The following is a 22,089-nucleotide window of genomic DNA, read 5'->3' as shown; positions in this document are numbered from 1 at the left end:
TCCAATAACTTTTCAACAAGCAGATCTTCAATTTCATAACCAACACAATTACTACAGTAAAACTGCTTGAGCATGATCACTATGCAAAAACCATTTCTTTATCATGTCTTATTAATTCAAAGCAGTTACTAAATCCCAAGATTACAAGAAGGAAATGGGAAATTACATTACGTTTAGTCTGTAGAGTGACCAGGCTTATTCTGTAAAGTCAAGAACATCCAGAAACTGGGGTGAAAATTCCATGCATAAACACTTCTAATCCCTAAATCAAATCAAAACATCAAAATGTTATTCCATTTCCAAAAAGGCACTATTAGCCTATTTTTGACCCAAAGATACGTTCTATCACTCAGATGCTGCTGGATTGGACTGAGGAGGATTTGATGTTAATTTATAATTTTGATGTCTATATAACGTACAAAACATTTACAATAGTAGTAAGAAATGCCTTGGGCAGGATTTTCCTGATTTTATCAGTATACTCATTGAGCCTTCAAAATGGTGGGCAGGACCCAATTCCAGGATTCCTATCCACTTATCCATTGTCAATAATTTTACTGGCATGGGATGACAGTATGGGTAGCAAATCTGCATGTAGCACACTTAATCTTGGTGACTTCAAGTTGGGCATTTTGGACTATTCACAATTCATACAGATTTCTAAAGGCAACATGGTTCACAGCAGCTTACAAAGAGTCATGAACCATGAGAAATCCACAGCCTGGAGTCAGGAACCTCTTGACAGATAAGTTCAAAATGTTGTGGCAACTTCACATGGCATAATGCAATACAAGAAGTTTAATATATTTTAAAAGTTAAGTGACCATTAAATTGTCCAATGCTGTGAAAGTAGAAAAGTCCTCAGATGCATTAGAGTCCATTATGTTGTGGATACAGTGCTCTTTTTCATTTAGTAATACTGACAATCAGATCTGACCGTGCCAATGGTCTATTGTGATTCAATTATTTAACCAACTAAAAGTAGAGACATCAGTCCCCATGCTTTTAAGGTTGAGCAAATGCTTGGGCACTTTGATCTTTAATACATCAGCTCCTCTGCTTTAAGCATGCACAGATGCACAAGCTTTCTGGTTGAAAGCTTGGACATCTGTTCCTCAGCTTCAAAGGTCAAACAGATGATTGAGCTCTTTCAATAACTTTATAGGTTTAATATATTCAACCTTAGAATTTTTTTTAATAGCAGATTTCAATGGCATCTCATAATGAATACCTGCCTGAGCTCCAAACCACATTAATAGTTTCAGCTCAGTAGGGTTGTTGTCATAGCTGTCAAGCAGACTGAGATTTTTATAAGCACTACAAATACTTCTCAAAGTTATTAAAGGGCTCAAGAGTTCTGTATATAGTGATGACTGGGTGAGTGGGTTTGGAGATTATGAGGGCAGAGGTGGTGGGGGTATATAGGGGTGGATGCGTGGACATAGAGGGTATGGAAGGGAGGGTTGGAAGTGAGTACAAGGGGCCTCACATCTACTGAATTGGACTGATGTCCTCAGGAAACTGCAAGTGAGTCTTCTAAACTTCTTGCCTCAGCATCTGTTTGTTTTCAAGGTGGCAATTGGTAACTTAGCAGGAAGTGGTATAGTGAAGTTAGGGAATGATCTGACTTATGATTTACACCTTGAAGGTGAAGATTCAGGTCCTTGTGTCAGAGCACTCAAATACTAGGGAACTAATACAGATTTACAAGTTATCGCTCACTCACTTTGAAAACTGGAAATGGCACTCTGTTCATAAAAACATTACATCAGTAGCACCTACAGTTTCACTTGCAAACAACATGTTTAAGAAAAACATAACTTCTGATTTTTGCAAAATAAGAATCTTGAGGTGATAGATATGTAAAAGATAAAGTCAGCAAAGTCCCAGAGGACAATAGGGCTGCTCTCTCTTTAGAGAGAGAGAGATGACTGGTAATGGCTTACCCCAAGGGTCACTTTGCCTCAGTCTCAACTTATGTCAAACCTCTATGAAGAAACAAATATTAAGTTTTGTACTGCTCAGAAAATAGCAAATAACATGGCCTACTCCAGTGAAGCATCATAATTTGAGGACATATTTTAAATAATATGTACATACCCTAAGCAAGGCATGGATTTTGGAGATGCCTGCAGTAGTCAAAAGTAAACTTAACATTAATACCATTAAGTTTCCAGTTTAAGTACAGGAATTGAATTTTAAGTTGAAAAAGTGTCGTGGCAACTATATCTGAAATCATTACATTACTATGCTAATGTCCCATTAATACTGTCACTTGTCTCCCTGTATTTAACACTATGGCTTACAAATGGAAATAACCTTGGGAATTAGAGTTTGTAAAGTGGGAGACAGTGCTTCTTACAAGAACATTACATTTTATGAACAAATTCGAACAATGAGAACTGACTTACCACAAATAATTAAAGTGACAGTTGGACAGATATTAAATTAAAATTTTGAGAGTAGCTATCCAGACAGCACTTGTGCAAGTCAGGTACCAAATGAAAGTGCTATAAAAGGGCTAAGAACAAAATAATTCTAAAATAATTGACATATTTTGCAAATACAATTAAAAGACTTACTACGTTACAGATAACTTACCACAGATAAAAGTTATCAGATAAAATTTCTGAATAAAATGGCCACTATTTCTCACTATTCCAGCTCTTGCCAGGAGTCTGCCGACACAGTAGCTTTTACAACTGGTGAAACATCCCCCAAGTGCATATGTGCAAATCACAAAATATATAGTAATACTGAGTAATTATTGCATAGTGGAATTTTAGGTTATATTCCTAAGTTACAGTCTGAGATCGCTGTCGTAATTCTGAAGAAGGCTGGTGAGTGCTTGAGTTCAAGATACATTCAAGTGGTTGATCATGCTGCATTTGGTTTACCCGGGCATGCTCTGCAAACCATTCCTGTTGGAAGGGGAGACATTTTTATTGCTGAACAGTATGAGAAACAGTTATTAGTAAACAAAAAGAAAAATCAGCGGCCAACCAAAGTACTAATATTTCGTTAATGTTTTCAGATGTACAGCATAATTAATAATTCACACCCTTTAACATCTACAAACAAATCCTAAGAACTTAACTCACCTAAGTCTCTTTTGTTGATAATATACCTAGTGACATTTGTCCAACTGCTCCTCTGATCAGTAGTTTCCATTTATAAAAGGATTGGTATTGCTATCTTTGACCTGGCCACCATGATATTTTACTTTCCCTTTATAAAGGAGTTAATTTTTTTTTACAGGAATATGTTTGACTCTAAAAGTATATTCTAAGAAGTTATCTAAGTGGGTTTGTCTATTGGTAAACATAAGAAGGTACACCATTCGAAAGGTTTTCATACCTGAATTTCCTCTTCATACATTTTAATGCTTAAATCACTTTTAGTTCTTAATCTTCTGCCAATAAAAACCATTTTCATCTGCTGTAATAAAACAAGAAACAGTTTTCATGTCATAAAGCTGAAGATAGTCTTAAGAGTCCTCTTGAAAAAGACATTGCTTATGATCTAAAATATATAGGTTACAATATTAGCTCAGAGACAGACAGGAAGCGGAGATGGCAGGTGGGAAGAGTATATGAGTTTGGAAAATACGTAAGAATACGTTTCACTCAGATCTCAACAATTATAACTGAAGGAATTGGTTAATAATTTCTGCCTCATTTTTCTGGTCATCTTGAAAAAGTGGATGAGGCTTTTAACACAGGTCATGGCTGCAATCAGAGGGAAGACAGGATTTATCAAAGATCTTGGGATGCTGGGGTTGGAAGAGGGATATATGTGGAACAGTTTTTGGATCAGAGGTCATGGGGATTACAAATGTTGGTGGTGGACTAGATCGGATACTTTGGGGAATATGCAGAAAGCAGAATCGTTGTGGGTTGGTTAAGTAGGGAGGTTTTGGATTGGTTGAAAGGCTTGGTGGTTGGGAAGATTAGTGGCTAAAGCTTTAAAGAGGAAATTGGAAGAGGAAATTAGAAGGGGAAAAAAATCTAAGGTCTTTGATGGGAGGACCAGATCAATTAGTTGTGGAGGAAATCTGCATCCTTGGGGAAGAGGGTTCATGTAGATAGAAATAGTCTTAGGAGATTGGAAGAACAGTGGATGTGATCAGAGGCCCTGCAGACAGGTAGGTGGCGCAAGATCAGAAGGATTGGTGATGATAGAAGTCTGCCTCACATTTGGGGTTGTTTGTTTGTGATGTTTGATTGGCTGGGTCATCTAGTTTCAGTAGGTAAGTGAATTTTTTATGAAACAAAGAACTGCTGATGTGAAACAAACAAAATCAAATAGGCGGAACAACTAAGCAGGCCTAGCAGCATCTGTGCAGAGAAAGCAGAATTAACATTTTGAGTTCAGTGACCCTTCAGTTCTCATTCCGAAGAAGGGTCAATGGACTTGAAAATTAACTCTGCTTTGTCTCCACAGATGCTGCCAGACCTGCTGAGTTTCTCTAGCAATTTCTGTTTTTGATAAGCAAATCTTCCTGGGTGAAGCTGCACTTGGGCTTCATTAGACTTTGGGTGGTTCAAAGACCAGGAAACATAGCCAACAAATGGCTAATTCTGAGGTATACAGCTTGTTAAACAACCCAACTCCTACATTACTGTAATATTGGAAATACAATAAGGTGTTTGAGCTCAAGTTACAGATATTTTTCATTTTTATATATTACTTAAATTAAAGCTACTAGTTTTAGTGGTTTAAAAGTTCCCTTCAGTATGAAGTTGCATAGTTACATCCTTATGCTGCTTCGTATTCATAGTAGTTATTTGTCTCCTTCGCCTTCCCTTTGGAAGTATCTAATATTGAAAGGTAAAGATGCTATATTTGTACCAGACTATAAGACATCTCTCATTAAAGAATGATAATTTAACTATGGGTTACCACATCTCAGGTGAGGGGAGAGTTTAAGAAGGTGTGTTCTTCATGGGTACTTTAGCCAATGCAGAAATTGAGCCCACATTGTTGGCATCAGACTGCATTGCAAAACAGACATTTATGCAACTGAGCTAACTGACTCCCATACACCTAATATTATCAGCAAACACGCAAGTGACCAACTGGTTTTACATCAGCTCCTATAAATACCATTCTATGGGCATAGTAAGTTCTTTATGAGTAGCCCAATAAAACATTCCTCGGCCTTCAATCTGCCCTTTTTTATTAATTTGTGGAATGTGGCTTCACTAGTTGGACTAGATTAGATTAAATCCCCTCCAGTGTGGAAACAGGCCATTTGGCCAAACAAGTCCACACCGACCCTCTGAAGAGTACTCCACCCAGACCCATTTCCCTCTGACTAATGCACCTGACACTATGGACAATTTGGCATAGCCAATTCACCTGACCTGCACACCTTACCATTTGTTGCCCATCCCTTATTGGATAATGGCTTAATTCCAGTGCTCACCTCAGATTTCTATAGAGTCAAACTAATGTCTTAAGTAGATAGAATGGGATGAGAAAAGGCTGTATGAGTCATTCATATCTTTTCCCTCAGAGCCTGCATAGAATGTTTGTAAGAGGAGCAATCAACAACACAACTATTATGCATATCAAATATAATCACGTTTAATTTTCTTTGAATTCTATATCTGATAGGACTAAGATTGAGATTTTGAATACACAACATTTATTACACTCCTCAAGAATTTTAACTCTTTTCCCCAAATTTCTCCCCTTCCTTTGCTCCCTCTTCTACCGAAAATTTTTACACTTCCAAGAATAGTTGTCACCTTCCATTGTCTCAAATGTAACCAGTATTCATGAGTTAGCAAAGACAGTGAGCAGAAGCGAACTATTTGACCATGAGCGAATAGGGTATAACACATCTTTTACTTACTGTGCCCGCCTAATAATTTGCAGCAGAAACCACCAGATAACTTTCACATGCAGAAACTCTATTTTGATTCCCCTATTCCATGACCTGTTGAAGTGCTGTAGTGCCTCTGCTATAATTGGGTAAATGATCAGTAACAAAGAATTGAATTTTAGACTGTCTGCAGAACTTTGTGTCACGGAGTCACAGAGCCCAGAAACAGACTCTTCGGTCCAACTTATCCATGCCGACATGTCTCCCAAACTCAACTGGTCGCAAAGTCACTGATACAGTACAGAAAGTTGAAAATAATCCTTGTAATAGTTAATTATGAAAGCTGGTCATGATTACAGCATGTGTCAAAGTGGATATGGAACATGTGCTAAACTGCCACCTGGTGGTGAACATGTAAGTGTGCAACGATGTACTTGTGCAAAAAAAAAGGCAAGGGAACACATGATGAACGGTAGGACTCTGGTAAACAATGAGGATCGCAGGGATGTTGATTAGCGTATACACTGGTCCTTTGAGGTATTATGACAGGTTGATAAAGTGGTTAAGGCAGCATAAGGAATATATGTCTTTATTGGCTGAGATACAGAGTTTAAGAGCAGGGAGATAATGCTGGAACCGTATGAAATGTTGATTAGGCCACATCTAGAGTACTGTGAGCAGTTTTAGAATCCACATTTTGGGAGGGGAGTGATTGCACTGGAGAGAGTGCAGAGGAGATTTGTCATCATATTGCCTTGGCTGGAGAGTTTTAGTTAAGGAGAGAGATTGGATAGACTGGGCTGATATTTTGAGCCCAGTGACCCTTCTTTTGCACAGATAGTAACTTGGAAGAAGTGGTATAAATGCTGAAGATGACAGGTTGAGGGCAAAGGAGTACACAGATAGGTAGAGATAGTGCCCAGAGGGACAGAAAGACAGTTAAGCAGACAAAGGAATGGATAATGGTAAGCCATAATAATAATGGGACCATAAGTAGATGAAAATAAGTTAGATGTATTGAAAACAGCCCATGTCATGACAGGGCTAGGGGTGTGGGGGTCACTAAAGGACATACAGGTAGGTGTACAGGCCCTAAAATTATTGAACTCGATACTGAGACCTGAAGGCTGCAGGGTCCCAAGTAGAAACTGATATGCTATTTATCCAGCTGGCACTGGACTCACTGGAACACTGTGGCAGACCAGAGACAAATATATTGGCCAAGGAATACTGGTGTGTTGAAGTGGCAGGCAACTGAAAGCTGAGGGTCATTTTTTTCATTTTTGCACACAGAATATAGTTCTGCATTGCAGCAGCCCAGAATGTGTTTCGTCTCTGTAATGTAGAGGGGACCACATTGTGAGGAGCGAATTTAGGAGACTAGACTGGGTGAAGTATAGGTTATTGGCTGCTTCGTCTGGAAGGGGTGACTGGAGCCTTGGATAGTGAAGAGGGAGGAAGTAAATGGGTAAGTGTTGAACCTTCTGTGATTGCATAGAAAGGCATCATGGTGTTTCGGGGAGGTTTTGAGGTTGGTCCACACCACCTCCACTATCCAAGGCTCTAGACGCACCTTCTAGTCAATTTACCTGCAATTCCATCTAGTATTGTGGAACATCTACGTTCTGTCCAAAACGTGACCTGAGCTTCCAGTTGCCTGCCATTTTAACACATCACCATGTTCCCAGGGCAACATCTCTGTCTTGGGCTTGCTGCAGAGTTCCAGCAAAGTTGGAAAAAACATCTCATTTTCCATTTGGAACCCTGCAGTCTTCACTACTCAATATTGAGTTCACCGTCCTCTCTGTCCTTTATCCACTCCCACATTCCAGGCCTGTAATGACATAAGCTGCTTTCAGCACCCCCCACCCCATTTTCATCTGATTATGATCCCCATTTTAGCATTTCTCTTTCTCCCTGGCTGATCATCGTCTATCCCTTTGTCTGCCTAACTGTCTCTCTGGGCTCTGTCTCCACCAACCCATTCACTCCCACACTTGCAACTATATGTCTTCAGTATAAGTACGACTTGCTTGTAGCTACTATTAATATTGAAAATGAGTCACTGGACAAAACGTTAACTTGGCTTTCTCTGCACAGATGCTGTTTCTGTTTCAGATTTAGAGCATCCGCAGTTCTTTGTTTATTTTGGATAGACATGGGTTGTTTTCCTTGGAGTAGAGGAGAGTGAGGAGGGAGATGATTGAGACATATAAACTGATGAGAACCATAGACGGGAGGCAAGAAGAAACATTTCTCCCTGGGAAGTGATTAATGTCTGGGGCATAGTTTTTAAGTTAAGTGGCATGAGGTTTAAAGACCATGTGTTAAAAACTATTTTTCCCAGAGGGTATTAGGAATTTGGAACTTAAGGTTGGGAGAGGCAAACCCCTCAATATTTAAGTTGTATTTAGATGTACACTTGTGATGCTGTGATATACGCTACGGGCCCAGTATTGGAAAATAGAATTTGAATAATTAGGTTGTTGTTTTGCCCAGCGCATAGTCAATAGGCTGAAGAACTTCTATCAGTGCACTAGACCACCATGACACTATATCTGTTCACATCCTCAATTTCATTTGTATTCAAACTGTGATAGCTCTTAATTATTTCAAAGTTAGCATGACGTAAAATATGAAGCTCCACACATGTCAGGTGAACAAGACAATACACAGGCTGAAAATGATATCGTTTTTTCAGGTTGCTTGATTGTCTTACAGTGACAAAGACATGAAATAATATCAGAATAAGGGACACTCCATGCCCTACACCAGACACACAAAGAAACCAAAAGGTCTATGGATGCCTAAATAATATCTGTAGTCATCCTGGATATGGTGGTTTAGAAATGGCAATATTACCTACATTTAATAATTAAAGAATAATAACAAAAAAGTTATAACTCCAATTAAATAGAATATGAAGAGAAACTGGTATCCGTGTAACCACTTACATCATTGCTTGCCATTCTGGATGACAATTTAAGGAGTCCAGAGATCTCAGAAGATGGAGAACCATTCTGTCTGTAGAACTCAAGAAGTCGATCAACTTCATCTTTGTCTACTTCAGTCTCAAAAACAATTCCATTTTCGTCTGTTATCAGTGAGAGATCAGAATACAGAATACATAAAAACACAGTCCAAAAATGACAAAATTAGATCATGATTTGCAATTCCAATCTTTGGTAATAACTGATCACAATTTAAAAAAAAACAAAAACTGGTCAAAGAAATATTAAATTAAAATATAAAACATTGAGGCACAGAGCAAGAAGCAAACTATCATTGATGAAAATTTGTATGGGTGACACATACCTCCCTCATCTTTACTTTTTCTACTGTAGTTCATGCGGAACAGAAATGCATCCAAAATAAAGGCAACAATAATAGTAAGTACAACCTAAACAAGATAAAAAAATTGGTAAGTTACAACTGTATGCTATGCTAAATAAATCTTGTTTAGATCCATCAAGAAATCATTACATAAAGCCATTAGGACTGCCCATTGAAAATAAGAAAGGGTAGGCAAGTTATGACAATCCGTGAATAATGCTGATTTGATGACATTTTCAATTTCAATGCTCCAGCCTTTGCCAACGCTAAATATGCATTCAGCAGCAGGAAGGAAAAACTCAGCAGCATTGCTTACAGGGAGAAAGAGGATGACCAATGTGTCATCACCAGCTCAGCAGACTTTCCTGACGTGCAGGGCACCACGAATTACATACACATTGTACCATGAGCCCCACATGTAGACTCAGAAATGTACAACAACTAGAAGACTTCCACTCCCTCAATACTCAGTGTACTATATTTAGGTCAATGCCTGCTACCCTGAAAGTGGTCATGCTATCTGAAATAACCCCCGCTAAGGGGTGAGTGTCCTGTCACCAAGTCACCCTTTATTTGCTTGTGCACTGTACACTGGCTGTCGCCAGCCAGCTCGGAGTCAATGCCCTGAACTGAGGAGACTCTAAACTCTTGGTTATAGTTTTTATTAGAAAGATGAGGAAATAACAAGCAAACATGTTTATAACTGAATTAACTGCACAGAGGCTGGTATCCCATCACCATGCCACCCTTTATTTACTAGTGCACAATATACTGGCCAGAGCCAGCCAGCTCGGAGTCAATCCTCTAAATGGAGAAGATTATAATCTCTTGGTCATGTTGGTCATAGAGTCATAGAGATGTACAGCATGGAAACAAACCCTTCGGTCCATGCCGACCAGATATCCCAACCCAATCTAGTCCCACCTGCCAGCACCAGGCCCATATCCTTCCTATTCATATACCCATCCAAATGCCTCTTAAATGTTGCAATTGTACCAGCCTCCACCACATCCTCTGGCAGCTCATTCCATACACGTACCACCCTCTGTGTGAAAACGTTGCCCCTTAGGTCTCTTTTATATCTTTCCCCTCTCACCCTAAACCTATGCCCTCTAGTTCTGGACTCCCCGATCCCAGGGAAAAGACTTTGCCTATTTATCCTATCCATGCCCCTCATAATTTTGTAAACCTCTATAAGGTCACCCCTCAGCCTCCGACGCTCCAGGGAAAACAGCCCAGCCTGTTCAGCCTCTCCCTGTAGCTCAGATCCTTCAACCCTGGCAATATCCTTGTAAATATTTTCTGAACCCTTTCATGTTTCACAACATCTTTCCGATAGGAAGGAAACCAGAATTGCACTCAATATTCCAACAGTGGCCTGACCAATGTCCTGTATAGCCGCAACATGACCTCCCAACCCCTGTACTCAATACTGACCAATAAAGGAAAGTATACCAAACGCCTTCTTCACTTTCACTTTCAAGGAGCTATGAACCTGCACTCCAAGGTCTCTTTGTTCAGCAACACTCCCTAGGACCTTACCATTAAGTGTATAAGTCCTGCTCAGATTTGCTTTCCCAAAATGCAGCACCTCGCATTTATCTGAATTAAACTTCATCTGGCACTTCTCAGCCCATTGGCCCATCTGGTCCAGATCCTGTTGTAATCAGAGGTAACTCTCTTTGCTGTCCACTACACCTCCAATTTTGGTGTCATCTGCAAACTTACTAACTGTGCCTCTTATGCTTGCATCCAAATCATTTATGTAAATGACAAAATGTAGGGGACCCAGCACCGATCCTTGTGGCACTCCACTGGTCACAGGCCTCCGGTCTGAAAAACAACCCTCCACCACCACCTTCTGTCTTCTACTTTTGAACCAGTTCTGTATCCAAATGGCTAGTTCTCCCTGTATTCCATGAGATCTAACCTTGCTAATGAGTCTCCTATGGGGAACCTTGTCGAACGCCTTACTGAAGTCCGTACAGATCACATCTACTGTTCTGTCCTCATCAATCCTCTTTGTTACCTCTTCAAAAACTCAATCAAGTTTGTGAGACATGAATTCCCACACACAAAACCATGTTGACTATTCTAAATCAGTCCTTGCCTTTCCAAATACATGTACATCCTGTCCCTCAGGATTCCCTCCAACAACTTGCCCACCACCGAGGTCAGACTCACTGGTCTATAGTTCCCTGGCTTGTCTTTACTGCCCTTCTTAAACAGTGGCACCACGTTTGCCAACCTCAAGTCTTCTGGCACCTTACCTGTGACTATTGATGATACAAATATCTCAGCAAGAGGCCCAGCAATCACTTCTCTGGCTTCCCACAGAGTTCTCGGGTACACCTGATCAGGTCCTGGGGATTTACTCAGACATCCAGCACTTCCTCCTCTGTAATCTGGACATTTTGCAAGATGTCACCATCTATTTCCCTACAGTCTTCATCTTTCATATCCTTTTCCGCAGTAAATACTGATGCAAATTATTCATTAAGTATCTCCCCCATTTTCTGTGGCTCCTGGGTTGTTAATCTGGGCCAATCAAGAATGTTACAGTCCACAAGTCAACAATGTTCCAATCACTGTGCTACCTTTATTCTGTGAGAGTACATTTACGCCGCCATAAAAGACCCCGAGAGGATGATGACTGGTGACAAGAGCTATCACCCCTCTCCCATCACTCTGGCTCACGATGCTGGTGTGTAATCCATGCCTACCCGTGTGGAATGCTTCCAAAGTGCTGCTTTAAGAGATAAACAGGTCATCAGGCATGCTTATGAAATGCTACTGCTGTGCAAAGCAGTGATAAGAGTCATATAACATGGACACAGATCCTTCGGTCCAACTAGTCCACACCAACCATGAAAGTGAAGTCTGCGGATGATGGACAGTCAAAGTCAAAAAGAGTGGCACTGGAAAAGCACAACAGGATTTCAGCATCTGAGGAGCATCAGAATCGGCATTTCCTGATGAAGGGCTTATGCCTAAAACATCAATTCTTCTGCTCCTCAGATGCTGCCTAACCTGTTGTGCTTTTCCAGCACCACCCTTTTCTCCCTAAACTAAACTCATCCCACTTGTCTATGTTTAGCCAATATTCATTAACATTTCCTATTCATGTACTTATCCATATGTCTTTTAAACATTGTAACTATACCTGCTTCCACCATTTTCTCTGGCAGTTAATTCCACACACTAACCACTGTGTGCATAAAAAAAGTTGCCCCTCATGTTCTTTTTTAAACTCCCTCTCTCACCTTAAAAATATCCCCCCTTATTTTGAACTCCCCCACCTTGGGAACAGGCCCTTGCTTTTCACTTTATCTATGCCCCTCATCATTTTATAAATCTCTCTAAGGTCACCTCTCAATTTCTTTCCTATGCTCCACTGAAAGAAGTCCCAGCGTATCCAGCCTCTCCTTATAATTCAAACCCTCCATTTTCTGGTAAATCTTTTCTGAACCCTCTCCAGATTAATAATATGCTTCCGTCAACAGGGCAAACAGAACTGCACATTGTATTATAGAACAGGCCTCACCAATGTCCTGTAAAACAGCAACATGACATCCCAATTCCTATACTCAAAGGTCTGAAAAATGAAGGCAAGCATGCTAAATGCCTTCTGAACTACTCTACCTGCGACGCAAATTTCAAAACGTTATGCACCTGAACACCTAGGTCTCTTGTTATACAACACTACCCAGGATCCTACCATTAATTATTAATTGTCCTTGTTTGTTTTACCAAAATGCAATACCTCGCATTTATCCGAGTTAAACTCCATCTGCCACTCCTGAGCTCATTGACCGAGTTGATTAAGATCTCTGTTATCTCAGATAACTTTCTTCACTATCTACTTTGCCATCAATTTTGGTGTCACCTGCAATCTTACTAACCATGTTCTCCTATGTTCTCATATGTTCTCATCCAAATCATTTATATGAATGAAAAACAAAAGTGGAAGCAGTACCTGCGGAAAACCGCTGGTCACAAGCCTCCAGTCGGAAAAATAACCTTCCACCACCATCTACTGTCTCTACGTTTTATCCAATTTGCAAGTTCACTCTGAATCCCATGTGATCTAACTTTACTAATTAGTTTACCATGTGGAACCTTATCAAAGGCTTTAATACTGAAAGCAGGATCAATGGAGAGCAGCAACAAGAGAAAGAGGGAAGAGGTTTTTGGATATCTGGAGGCCAATATCCATCCATTGGAGTTGGTACTTCAGGAGCAAGGCTCTGATGCTGGTAAACATTTTCATGCAGGACACCCACATTGGTGCAGTGTGTCCTCCCATTTGATTTCTAGGATTCAATGCAGATACCACTGATGAAAGCTCTCAAGGATCTTACTGCGATGTCAGTAGACAGTCCAGATTTCACAGTAGTCATAGAGTCATAGTCATAGAGATGTACAGCATGGAAACAGACCCTCCGGTCCAACCCGTCCATGCCGACCAGACACCCCAACCCAATCTAGTCCCACCTGCCAGTGCCCAGCCCATATCCCTCCAAACCCTTCCTATTCATGTACCCATCCAAATGCCTCTTAAATGTTGCAATTGTACCAGCCTCCACCACATCCTCTGGCAGCTCATTCCATACACGTACCACCCTCTGCGTGAAAATGTTGCCCCTTAGGTCTTTTTTATATCTTTCCCCTCTCACCCTAAACCTATGCCCTCTAGTTCTGGACTCCCCGACTCCAGGGAAAAGACTTTGCCTATTTATCCTATCCATGCCCCTCATAATTTTGTAAACCTCTATGAGGTCACCCCTCAGCCTCCGACGCTCCAGGGAAAACAGTCCAGCCTGTTCAGCCTCTCCCTGTAGCTCAAATCCCCCAACCCTGGCAACATCCTTGTAAATCTTTTCTGAACCCATTCAAGTTTCACATCTTTCCGGTAAGGAGACCAGAATTGCACACAATATTCCAGCAGTGGCCTAACCAATGTCTGTACAGCCGTAACATGACCTCCCAACTCCTGTACTCAATACTCTGACCAATAAAGGAAAGCATATCAACGCCTTCTTCACTATCCTATCTACCTGCGACTCCACTTTCAAGGAGCTATGAACCTGCACTCCAAGGTCTCTTTGTTCAGCAACACTCCCTAGGACCTTACCATTAAGTGTATAAGTCCTGCTAAGATTTGCTTTCCCAAAATGCAGCGCCTCACATTTATCTAAATTAAACTTCATCTGCCACTTCTCAGCCCATTGGCCCATCTGGTCCGGATCCTGTTGTAATCGGAGGTAACTCTCTTTGCTGTCCACTACACCTCCAATTTTGGTGTCATCTGCAAACTTACTAACTGTACCTCTTATGCTCACATCCAAATCATTTATGTAAATGACAAAATGTAGAGGACCCAGCACCGATCCTTGTGGCGCTCCACTGGTCACAGGCCTCCGGTCTGAAAAACAACCCTCCACCACCACCTTCTGTCTTCTACTTTTGAACCAGTTCTGTATCCAAATGGCTAGTTCTCCATGTATTCCATGAGATCTAACCTTGCTAATCAGTCTCCTATGGGGAACCTTGTCGAACGCCTTACTGAAGTCCATATGGATCACATATACTGCTCTGCTCTCATCAATCTTCTTTGTTACTTCTTCAAAAAACTCAATCAAGTTTGTGAGACACGATTTCCCACGCACAAAGCCATGTTGACTATCCCGAATCAGTCCTTGCCTTTCCAAATACATGTACATCCTGTCCCTCAAGATTCCCTCCAACAACTTGCCCACCACCGAGGTCAAGCTCACTGGTCTATAGTTCCCTGGCTTGTCTTTACCGCCCTTCTTAAACAGTGGCACCACGTTTGCCAAGCTCCAGTCTTCCGGCACCTCACCTGTGACTATCGATGATACAAATATCTCAGCAAGAGGCCCAGCAATCACTTCACTAGCTTCCCACAGAGTTCTCGGGTACACCTGATCAGGTCCTGGGGATTTATCCACCTTTAACACCCTTTGGATTCTCCTTAATTCTATTTGCCAAAGCTATCAGTAGTACAGGAAGTTTATCAACATAACAACCTTACGGACCAGGATCTTTCATGACTTCCACAGATTTCTGCTGTTAAGCTGCAAACGTGCCTTTGACAAAGGCAGCGCTGCACTGTTGACCATGTGCTGAACCTTTTCATTGATAGTAGCTCCTCAGGAGAGGAAATATTGCACAAACTCCAGAGCCAGCCTCTTACCATAGATGATACAGGGTATGCTCAACTGATACAGTGAAAATCTTTGTCCTGTCCTGTGCAGAATGACCATTATACAGCAGTCAACTGCAAACCCAAGGCCATGAATGCTCACATTGAGTTCTGTTTTCACCCGGGACCAACCAAAGTTGATACCGGATGCTGACAGCAGGTGGTAGGTCTTCTTGGATGAATTGGATAAGGATACTCAGGTAGATGCTCACCAAGGTGTGGGCAATCATACAATGTGGTTTGATCCTAGTCTGGATGTAAAAGGGCTCAGTTTCAAACCCTCCACAGTGGCACATACACTGTTAAACAGCAGTGTCAGGATGGTGACAAACTTCAAAGGGCAAAGCAGAGGATCCATAGCGTTTCACTGTTTGGAGAATCAAACACCTTGGTCTGGTCAAAGAAGTGGAACAACAATTCTTGACGCTGCTCTTGACATTTTTTCTGGATCTGCCTAGCCACGAAGACCAAGTCTGCAGTGCCTCAAGATAGTCAAAAGCCACGCTGGGTTTCCGAGAGGAACCTCTCAGTGACAGGATGATGAAAAAGTTGTAAAGCTCTAAACTGTGAGAATAGAGTACATTACCTTGGCTTGTTTTCTTTAGCAGGTGAAAGAATAATCTAATTGGCATGACTGAAGTTGTAAAGTGAGAGAAATCATCTCCTGTGGTGTGGGGGGTGGGGGGTGGTGAAGAGAGAGCAAGAGCAAGAGAACGAAAGAGCAAGAGAAATACAAAGAAAAGGAAAAGCAACTGACAGAAACAGAGAGATTTCAGAACAGGGTGAAAGTAACTTAAAATTAGAACCAGTGCATTCAAGGATGTCAGGAAGCACTTCTTCAGTCAAAGTGGAGTGGGGGTGGCACAGTGGCTTAGTGGTTAGCACTGCTGTCAAGGACCCAGGCTCAATTCCACTCTCGGACAACTATCCGTAAGGAGTCCACACATTTTCCCCATATCTGCATGGGTATCAGACCATGCACATAATACCCCAAACAGCCTCACCATTGTGAGGGCACAGCTCTTGTGTACAGACAGCACTAAAAGGAGGAGGAGAGAACATACAAAAGAACGTAAGAACTAGGAGCAGGAATAGGCCACATGGCCCTTCGAGCCTGCTCTGCCATTTTATAAGATCATAGCTTATCTTTTCATTGACTCAGATCCACTTACCAATGCTCTCACCATATCCCTTATTTCCTTTATTGTCACAAAAATATTTACCTTCATTTCAAAAATGTTTATTGAAGTAGCATCAACTACTTCAATTCCACAGATTAACAACCCTCTGAATGAAGACATTCCTTCTCAATTTAGTCATAAATCTACTCCCTCTAATCTTGAGGCTATGCCTATCTTGAGGAAGGAGGCTGTCAAAGCATCAGCTTTTGGTTTACTTGACCATAAGATCAGTGCACAATGGCACTTCTCTCATTCATTCAGGACACTGGGCAGCTGGAAAGGTTCTCTCAACCCCATCTCACCTAGCTAATGAATTAAAGTAATCATGGCTTGAGTAATAGAACAAAGGTCCAAGCAAATATCCATCAAATGCTGACTGTTGTACTGGACTTAGTTCTCCACAATGATCACTACTGGTCCATGGAGGCAGGCATGTGCTCATATGTTGAAGCCACAAAACCAGACAGAACTTGAACAGATTTGTTGTCCCTATGCTCCAGTCTGCGGATGGATCTTTCACACCCTTGTATGCTTCCTCATGCAACTCTGTCAGCTCCTCTACAATGAGGAGTTAAAACATAGACTTGGTGACTGCTTTGCAGTAAACTTTTGTTCAGATCACAAGAATGTCCTAAAGCTTCCAAATTCCTGCCATTTTCATTCTCCACCTTACTCCTGCTCTGTACTTTGTCCTTGGCCTGCTCTATACTTCAATATCTCCCAGGACATTACTGCACTCATTCCTCAAAATATTGATACTAATGAGCTAGTCTTGGTGATGAATATTGAAATTCCCCAATTTGAAATACATTCTGAGTCCTCGCCACCCTCAGTGTTCATTCCAGCAACTGTTCAAACTGGAAGAGTATTGATTTATTAATGAGGGGGACAGGAAGTGGTAATCAACAGGAGGTTTCCTTGCCAATGTTTTACCTGATGCCATGAAATTTCAATGTTAAGGACTACCAGGGCAACTCTTTTCTGTCTGTATATTACAGCATTCTCACCTCTGGTGGATCTATCCTGCTGTGAGAAATGGCATAACCAGGGATATAGGCATCACTTGCAAGGGTATCCTTAAGTGTACTTGAATGGCTTATTAGGCTAATTCCAAGGACAGTTCAGATTCAACTACATTACAGTGAATCTGGAGTCACATAGAGGCCAGACCCGATAACAATGGCAGATTTCTTTCAGATTTTATCAGTGAACTAGATGGAATTTTAAAACAATTGATGACAATTTCAGTTACCATTTACTGAGACTAGCTTCACTGAATTTAAAGTTGATCAGTTTCTGCTGGGGATTGTACCCACAGCCTAAGCCTCTAGATTACTAGGGCAGTGACAATTCCACTACACTACTGTATCTTCCTATTCATTAACGAACAGCATTAAAATTATAAATTTTAATTACTATATAGCTAAATACTGTGGAAGATTGAAACAACAGTATGCGCCTTTACTTACCATAGTTACAATATAGAAAGTCATAAAGTAAATGCGACTCCAGCTTGTAGTCTGAGATACCACGCCTTCCTGTAGAAAGAGAGCTGCAGCTAAATTCTGTTACATACATTTGCAATTAAGCAGTAATTCAGTGGTATAGGTCTTATCTTTGGAGATGATACTTAATCTCAAGAAAACTTACCATAGTTATATACCAATTGTTTACAACAGTCAACTCAAACAATGTTACTATAAAAAAGGGAAAAAAAAGGACATGATTATTTTTATGACCTTTCTGCCTGCTTAACTAAATTACACCTCAATGTTACTCACCAAAACTGTTAAGGATGTTATTGAAGTTATTGAGAGAGTAGTATCCCTGTATAACAGTTCTGTCACCAATGGTCTGATTTTTCCAGCGATAGAAAGCTGCTACCATGCTGTTACTATAAACATAGAAGTGGGTTATAAGCTGGTAGGTCAGAACAGCAAAATAACTTGAGTATAAAGTGAACTACTCCAAAAATCACTTTGATATTACAGTATGTCGTAAGTGGTTAAGGTGATTAAGGTAATAGCAATTCCTCAAATGTAAAAGTTACAGTCAATAGCGACTTGCCAATAAGAACCATTTGAATGCAAAAGAAAAATACTGTAGCTTCTGAAAATCTGAAATAAGATAAATTTCTGGCCATTTCCGAAGCTATATTTTGGTTTATAAAATAAAGGAAACAGTAGTTTTCCTAACAACATAAAAAGAGTTATGAAGTAATTTTATTCTGAACGTCAATTTGCATTTCCCTGTTTAATTGCTGTTTATTTCCCACTGTTACTTCGGTGCAGGGTACCCTGCACAGGCACCAATTTACTTTTTGATCTTTCTCTGCACCTTCTCTGTAGCTGCAACAATATATTCTGTATTCTATTCTATTACCATGATATATTTATGTAAAATATAATTTGCCTGGATAGTATGCAAAACAATACTTGACACTCTATCTCAGTACGTGACAATAATAAATCAAATCAAACAAATTATAATATTTTGGAGTAAAATATAAAATATATAGGCAAAATATAATAATTTCCTTTCTCAATGAAAATAATGGCCTGGAGTTTGTAGTAAGCAATGAAGTGACCGTTTTCACTGACGGGCTTGAAAAAAAAAGTATAAGGATCTTGCAATTTCGGTGGCATCTATCTTAGCATTAATTTACATTTGGCACCAAATCAAGAGGATCTCCAGGTATCCAGCAACAGTAATGTTATCAATTTGCATATTCAGCCAATCATACTGAAGAATTCTCACTGACGGCAAACCAGGATGCAAGTAGCATTGATAATCTTTCATTTTTTATATTTTTCTCTGTAAATGCATATAAGATGCTAACACATCATAAAATGAAAACATTGTATAAAATGCAGGAATTGTTATCATACTGAAAAATGTTAACATTGCTGCAACATAAAAATTAGGCTCCTGTGGTAAAGCACTATTTAGCTGCAGTATTTATGATTTAGTACATCATTAAAATACAGATTCCATGAACCTTTTGGGTTAGGAGAAGAAGTTGAAACTGCATTAGCAGCAATATTACAATGTAAATGGAAAGTTTTTGCAATTTCAGTGATTTCTAATGAATCAAAGTGTTTGCTGTAATAGAGTATCTTTATGAACTCAATGAAAATATATTCCTTATATATGGGCATTTTAACAGAGCTCAATTTCAATGTTTCTCAGCCTTTACATGCCTGCATGCTTGATTTTTCTTGTCTAATTATTGAAAGTGCTACACAATAAACGAAGTACTTTTGAACTAATATTGCCCTAATGTAAGGAAACTCAGTGGTTAACATGCACGATAACAATAAACTAAACAAAGTATGTAATCTGAGCAAAGTTGGTTGAAAGACAAAAAATGGCCAGAATACCTGGAGAGATTCCTATCACTTTTTTACCTGTACCTGTACCTGTCTAACTGAGACAGCAGATGATATCTTACTTCAACATATTGCCTGAAAGTCAGCACCTCCAATTTCGCAGCACCCTCGCTCAGCACTATCAGCTTCTTTTACATGCTTAAAGTAAAATTTATATTTCCTGTTTGTTACATCATGTTTAGTAGTCTGTGACTCTGTGAAGGCAAATTAATTGATTAAAAATTCTTCCTGGTGCTTCCTCAGTTCACAGATGCTACAAGGTGGCACCCTATGGCAAGGAGGCTCAACTCACAAGCCTACAAAGTCTAAGGGCAACTTACAGACCCCCTCAGATAGATTTGGAAGTTCTGGCAGCCCTCCTTGTCAGGAGGTATCAAGTAAAGTGCTCAATGTCAAGATGTTTCATTGTCTATGAGCATCAAGTAAGACCACGGGAAATCAAACAAAAAGTTTCATTTTGTCTGCCAGGGTATAGTGGAGAGTGGGGAGATGTACAATAATAATAAACACTGAAATGAAATTTTAATTACAGAAGGCAGATTTGCTCTCTGCCAACAAAAGGCAATGGAAGAAATAGACAAACAAATCAGCTCTTTAAGTGAGCTAACTGTACTGCCAACAAATATATGCAATTGCATTTGACAAATATGCATTTTCTACAGTGTTTTAACTATAGGTCCTAACTGAATCAATGTACTTGGAACAACTAAAACTTGAAAAATATTTGTAAAAGACTCCAACTTGCCTTTGTCTGCTCCATTCCTAGATTAAATTTCTGTGCTCTGCACCCAGCTCATCTCATTTTATGCTCTATCCACCATCTCCTCAGCTGTCCAACTGCCACTGAGATTGCTCACTGACTGTTTCCAGAATCTCAGAATGGACACTATTCTATCAGATCTTTACAGGCAATATCTACTGCAGTGTTCATGAAGGTGGCCCACCAGCACCTCCTCAGGCTACTTGGGATTGGCAATAAATGTCAATCTTGCAAGCAATGGCTCAGCCTGAGAATATATTCTAACCAACAGGTTGTGCAACATCACAGAGAAGGAGAGTAATTTTTTTTTGGGGGGGGGGGGGGGGGGGGATGCTGTGATCTTTAGTGAATAAGCCCTTTCACTTTTGCTATGATAGTTCATTTTCTAAATAAACCCAATGTTTTCAGCACTAGAACAAAAAAGAATATCCTATCAACATCAGCAAGTTGCAGAATAAGAAACTGCAGGGATATGATACAGACTAAACAGACAAACTGTAACAAATTAGTGGAGTAAGTTGATCACATGCAGTTCACAAATTTTGAATGTGTCATCCTTGAGAACGTGGCTGAGAGTGCCATTCATGAAACACTTCAGTCGTTTGCTGTAGGTATGCCACAATGTCATTGACAATGGAGTTCCAGGAATTTTACCCAGTGATACTGATGAAATAGTGACTATTTCCAAATGTGGATGGTGAGTGAATTGAAAGGGAACTTGTAGGTTCTGTTCTTCCACTGTCTCTGCCCTTATCCTTCTAAATGGTGGTGATTATGAGTTTGGAAGATGCTAAAGAGCCTTGGTGAATTTCTGCATTGCATCTTATAGGTGCTACAAACTGGTGCTGCTCAGCAATAGTGTGGAGGATGTGAATGTTTGTTGATATGGTGCCAATTAAGCAGGACGCTTGGTCAATGAGTATTGACAAGTTTCTTGAATATTGTTGGAGTTGCACATATCCAAGCAGTTGTGGAGTATTCCATCACTCTCCTGACTTGTATCTTTTACATTTAGAAAGCCAGGAGGTGAGTTACTTGCTGCAGAATTCCTAACCCCTGACCTAATTTTGTAGCCACAGTATTTATATAGCTAGTTCCATTCCATTTCTGGTTAATTATCCCCCACAGCATGACGACAGTTTGTATTGGTAACGTTACTGTCAAGGGGCTATGGTTAGATCCTCTCTTATTAGAAATGGTCATTGCCTCACACCTGCGTGTTACAAATGTTACTTTTCACGTGTTAGCCCAAATCTGGATATTGTCCAGGTCATACTACTTTTGGAACATGGACTGCTTCAGACTCTGAGGAGTTGTAAATGATGCTTAAAATTGTGCAATCATCTCCACTTCTGACATTATCATAGAGA

At 40.2% G+C, this 22,089-nt stretch overlaps 1 protein-coding gene across 1 annotated transcript in view; it reads right to left on the bottom strand.

Moving 5' to 3' along the window:
* Positions 1-2,579: 2,579 nt before the first annotated feature.
* The window catches only part of tpcn1 (two pore segment channel 1), a 102,682-nt gene continuing 83,172 nt past the window's right edge, over positions 2,580-22,089 (bottom strand). The window contains exons 21-27 of the mRNA XM_060844017.1: positions 18,352-18,464; positions 18,221-18,267; positions 18,040-18,108; positions 9,146-9,230; positions 8,785-8,924; positions 3,358-3,438; positions 2,580-2,921 (exon numbers count right to left, since the gene is read on the bottom strand). Of these exons, the coding sequence (XP_060700000.1) occupies positions 2,796-2,921; positions 3,358-3,438; positions 8,785-8,924; positions 9,146-9,230; positions 18,040-18,108; positions 18,221-18,267; positions 18,352-18,464 (661 nt within the window). The 3' untranslated portion in view covers positions 2,580-2,795. The remainder of the gene's footprint in view (positions 2,922-3,357; positions 3,439-8,784; positions 8,925-9,145; positions 9,231-18,039; positions 18,109-18,220; positions 18,268-18,351; positions 18,465-22,089) is intronic.

Source organism: Hemiscyllium ocellatum, chromosome 24 (genome assembly GCF_020745735.1).
Source record: "Hemiscyllium ocellatum isolate sHemOce1 chromosome 24, sHemOce1.pat.X.cur, whole genome shotgun sequence".
In the NCBI taxonomy this organism is placed as follows: domain Eukaryota; kingdom Metazoa; phylum Chordata; class Chondrichthyes; order Orectolobiformes; family Hemiscylliidae; genus Hemiscyllium; species Hemiscyllium ocellatum.
Note: the sequence above shows the minus strand (reverse complement) of the source record. Positions and strands in the feature narration are given on the sequence as shown.